This window comes from Solanum verrucosum, unplaced genomic scaffold (assembly GCF_900185275.1).
Source record: "Solanum verrucosum unplaced genomic scaffold, falcon-dt-bn FXZP01000109.1, whole genome shotgun sequence".
NCBI lineage: Eukaryota > Viridiplantae > Streptophyta > Magnoliopsida > Solanales > Solanaceae > Solanum > Solanum verrucosum.
The window spans coordinates 1,170,463-1,173,487 of NW_026020594.1; the positions used below are offsets into that span (position 1 = coordinate 1,170,463).

The following is a 3,025-nucleotide window of genomic DNA, read 5'->3' on the forward strand; positions in this document are numbered from 1 at the left end:
GTTTTCTTGTGATGTGCTATGGAATAGCTACATTTGAGCCGAGGATCTTTTGGAAACAACCTCTCTACCTTCACGAGGTAATGATAAGGTACATTCTATCTTTTCCAGATAACACTAGGTACATTGTTGTTTGTTGTTGGTATTATTCCCACTAATGAGGGGTAGAATCTATATAAATTCTAGCTGTGCCTAGTCTGCGAAACCAAAAAAGGATAACTAAGGACAGGACATTAAATCCATTAACAATTTTGACAAAAAGACATAAACTAAGGACAACAGTGGATTAATAATGTTTACAATAAGAATTTCTTCTTCCCTTTCATTACTTATAATGTATAAATTACATGGGGACTTTTCCTGCATAATAATCTCTGTGACTTATTGTTTCTTTCATATAAGTAACCTAAACCATTTTTGTATGTATAACGATCCATACATGTTCTGAATATAAATCTGAGAATGGAGCCTGAATGCTGCTGCTGCATCATTAACTGGGACAACACGGATTTATGCATAATTTCTTCACAAAACTCCAAAGCTTAGGCAACGATTGGGTAGGATGCGCAAGTTGCAACACCACACATGTTCTTTCCCATCTCCATTTTGAAGTATCCATCCTCACCCCAATCTGCTCCCCATGAGTTCTTTATGAGCCAGTAGGGAACGCCATTTTCAACACCGTAACCCACAGCAAGAACAGCATGGTTTACGTCCTGCCAATGAAACAGTCAGTGTTTGTAATATTGTCCATATAGGCCTATTTAGGTGATAATAGATAATTGCATCTTCTCAGGTTACTCGGGACAGATGACTTACCATGGGAGTGTCGCCACATTCAGTGCTGGTGTAAACTCCGCTCTTATACTGTTTGAAACCTTTTACCACCTCAAAAGCAACACTAACAGGCCTAACCAATGCAACTGCGTATTTCAGTTCATCTTCAGCACCCTGTAATAACACATGTTAATCAGGAGTCCATATGTGTAATTGGTAAAAGCAGCAGCTCAATAAGTTAAACAAATGGGCTGAATAACACTGGCAAAAAGTTGGTTCCATCCCGAGGAAACTAAAGAGATCTTAATTACCAGGGTAATATTGACAGAACTGATGACTTTGACACCAATATTTGCTTGTGAGAATTTACATATGCCATTCTTGCCGGTGTATGGATATGCTTCTTCAGTGTCAAGACCACCATTGAATTTAATGTACTCAAAGGCTTGTGATGGCAACCCCCCATTGCAGCCAAAGTTATTAAAAGCTCCAGCACAGTCCACAAGCTGCTGCTCTGACAGAGAGATTCCCTTCCCAAATGCTTGGGCATATGCTGCCTCTAGTGCACCAGTAGTGCTGCCAAAACCCCACATATATATGCCTGCTCCATTAGATTTCAATTTTAGGAGTCCAACATGATTCTAACTAATTCTCACCTGAATGTCCAGCAAGATCCGCACTTGCCCTGTGCCTTCACTGGGCTAACAATACCATCTTCCCTCCAGTCCTTCTATAATCACAAAATTGGAAATTTGGTGTTCGTTAGGATCAAAAAAATAATCTTTCTGCAACCAATTGAACACACTAATTAACGCAGCACACGGTGGATGGATGTTTAGTGTTTCTATCTTTATTATAGCAAAATTCAACTCAGTGCACTCTACCATCTTGGAAATAATAAAGCATTACATACAAACTAGTTTAATTAACTCTAATGAGTAACTCCAGAAATATATAACCATAAAGGATCGGAGTTCATTCTGATTGGATATACCGTCTCTGGCAGAACGACGTTAGTTAGCTTGAGATTGCCCTTTGTAGTGGCAGAACAGTTTTGAGATGCCCCCAACTTGTGTCTACGGAACTCATCCCATGTTAGGTCGGTAAACTCTGCCATGAAACATAAAAGTAATCGATAAACAATGAGGGAACAATTAGATTGATCATAAGTTGCAAACACTTATCCAAGCATATATGATGAATATAAGAATTCAATTAAGAATTGTTCATTTAGCTTGATTAGTTACTAAGTAAAATAAAGAAAGAACTTAACTTCTACAAAGTGTTTTTTTTTTTTATACATCATGAATAAGTAGTTCATAGTGAGTTTTTATAATTTAAATAACAGGTCTAACTAATTAGCAAGTGTGAACTTGTTTTCCTACTTGAAGATAAGAAAGTATACCATTGACACCGAGTTTGTATGATAGTCCTTTGCTGTTATGCGATCGGATCATCTTCAGATTGTCCAAAAATATCTCGAACCTTTGCTTGATCTCCTCAACGGACTCGTACCTTTTCCGATGCCTTTTATAAACATTCAAAAATAGAACAATATTAGTATAATTGTAAAAGCAAAACGATAGAGAAATCGATCTCATTTTCGAATTTAGTAACCTGATAGCAAAGCGAGCGAAGGAGAGAGCATTGCGAGTCTGGCCGACGACTTGAAGAATTCCGTTCTCCAGCTCTTCGGAAACTACTACTTGCCTAATCGGATTCTCATCGGCGAAAGTCACCGGTCCGGCAAGTGCAGCAGCGAAAAGGCCGGCGACGAGAACCAATAGGAGTGAGAGACTTGACATTGTAATTATTGTAATGTGGGAAGTATTGTAGGAATAGAGGATAATTTATTGAGGTTGATGGGCTCCATTTGAAAAGTATGGACGCGACCCGGGGAGATATTTTTAGTATTTTTCTTTGTGACGTCTGATATCGTTAATAAAATTCAATTCATTTAAATTTATATTTGTATATTTAGGATCCAAAGTCGAGCGGGACAAATATCTAAGTGAGTTAAAAGTTAAAACTTGTTAGAAAAAAATCCTATGGGAGGATCTTCAAGTTGACGTGCTCGCAAACATGATTAACATGGCGTAGTGGATGACCTTAATATTTTGTTATGGAATTCGTTTGGAAGTTTGAAATTAGTTACTCTTACTAATGGGAGTATCCACTATCCCATTTGGCATTGTCTTTTTTTTTTTCCATACTTTTTTTTCTCATTTTTTAAATACAACATAAAATAGGC

General features: G+C 37.6%; 1 protein-coding gene across 1 annotated transcript; it reads right to left on the bottom strand.

Moving 5' to 3' along the window:
* Window positions 1-377: 377 nt before the first annotated feature.
* Window positions 378-2,596, bottom strand: LOC125811302 (cysteine proteinase 3). Its single transcript, XM_049490810.1, has 7 exons — window positions 2,392-2,596; window positions 2,180-2,301; window positions 1,769-1,884; window positions 1,431-1,504; window positions 1,086-1,350; window positions 817-948; window positions 378-713 (listed from the first exon to the last, which is right to left on the bottom strand). The coding sequence occupies exons 1-7, from the start codon at window positions 2,577-2,579 to the stop codon at window positions 540-542; spliced, it is 1,071 nt and encodes a 356-aa protein (XP_049346767.1). The 5' UTR covers window positions 2,580-2,596; the 3' UTR covers window positions 378-539.
* Between the last annotated feature and the right edge of the window lie 429 nt (window positions 2,597-3,025).

What these genes read in the sequence shown, in the direction of transcription:
- LOC125811302 (XM_049490810.1), bottom strand. Translation starts at nt 2,579, where the DNA reads ATGTCAAGTCTCTCACTCCTATTGGTTCTCGTCGCCGGCCTTTTCGCT. An exon ending in ATACAAACTCGGTGTCAATG is followed by an intron (nt 1,885 to 2,179) that starts GTATACTTTCTT and finishes GTTTCATGGCAG; the next exon opens with AGTTTACCGACCTAACATGG. An exon ending in AATGTGGCGACACTCCCATG is followed by an intron (nt 714 to 816) that starts GTAAGTCATCTG and finishes TTTCATTGGCAG; the next exon opens with GACGTAAACCATGCTGTTCT.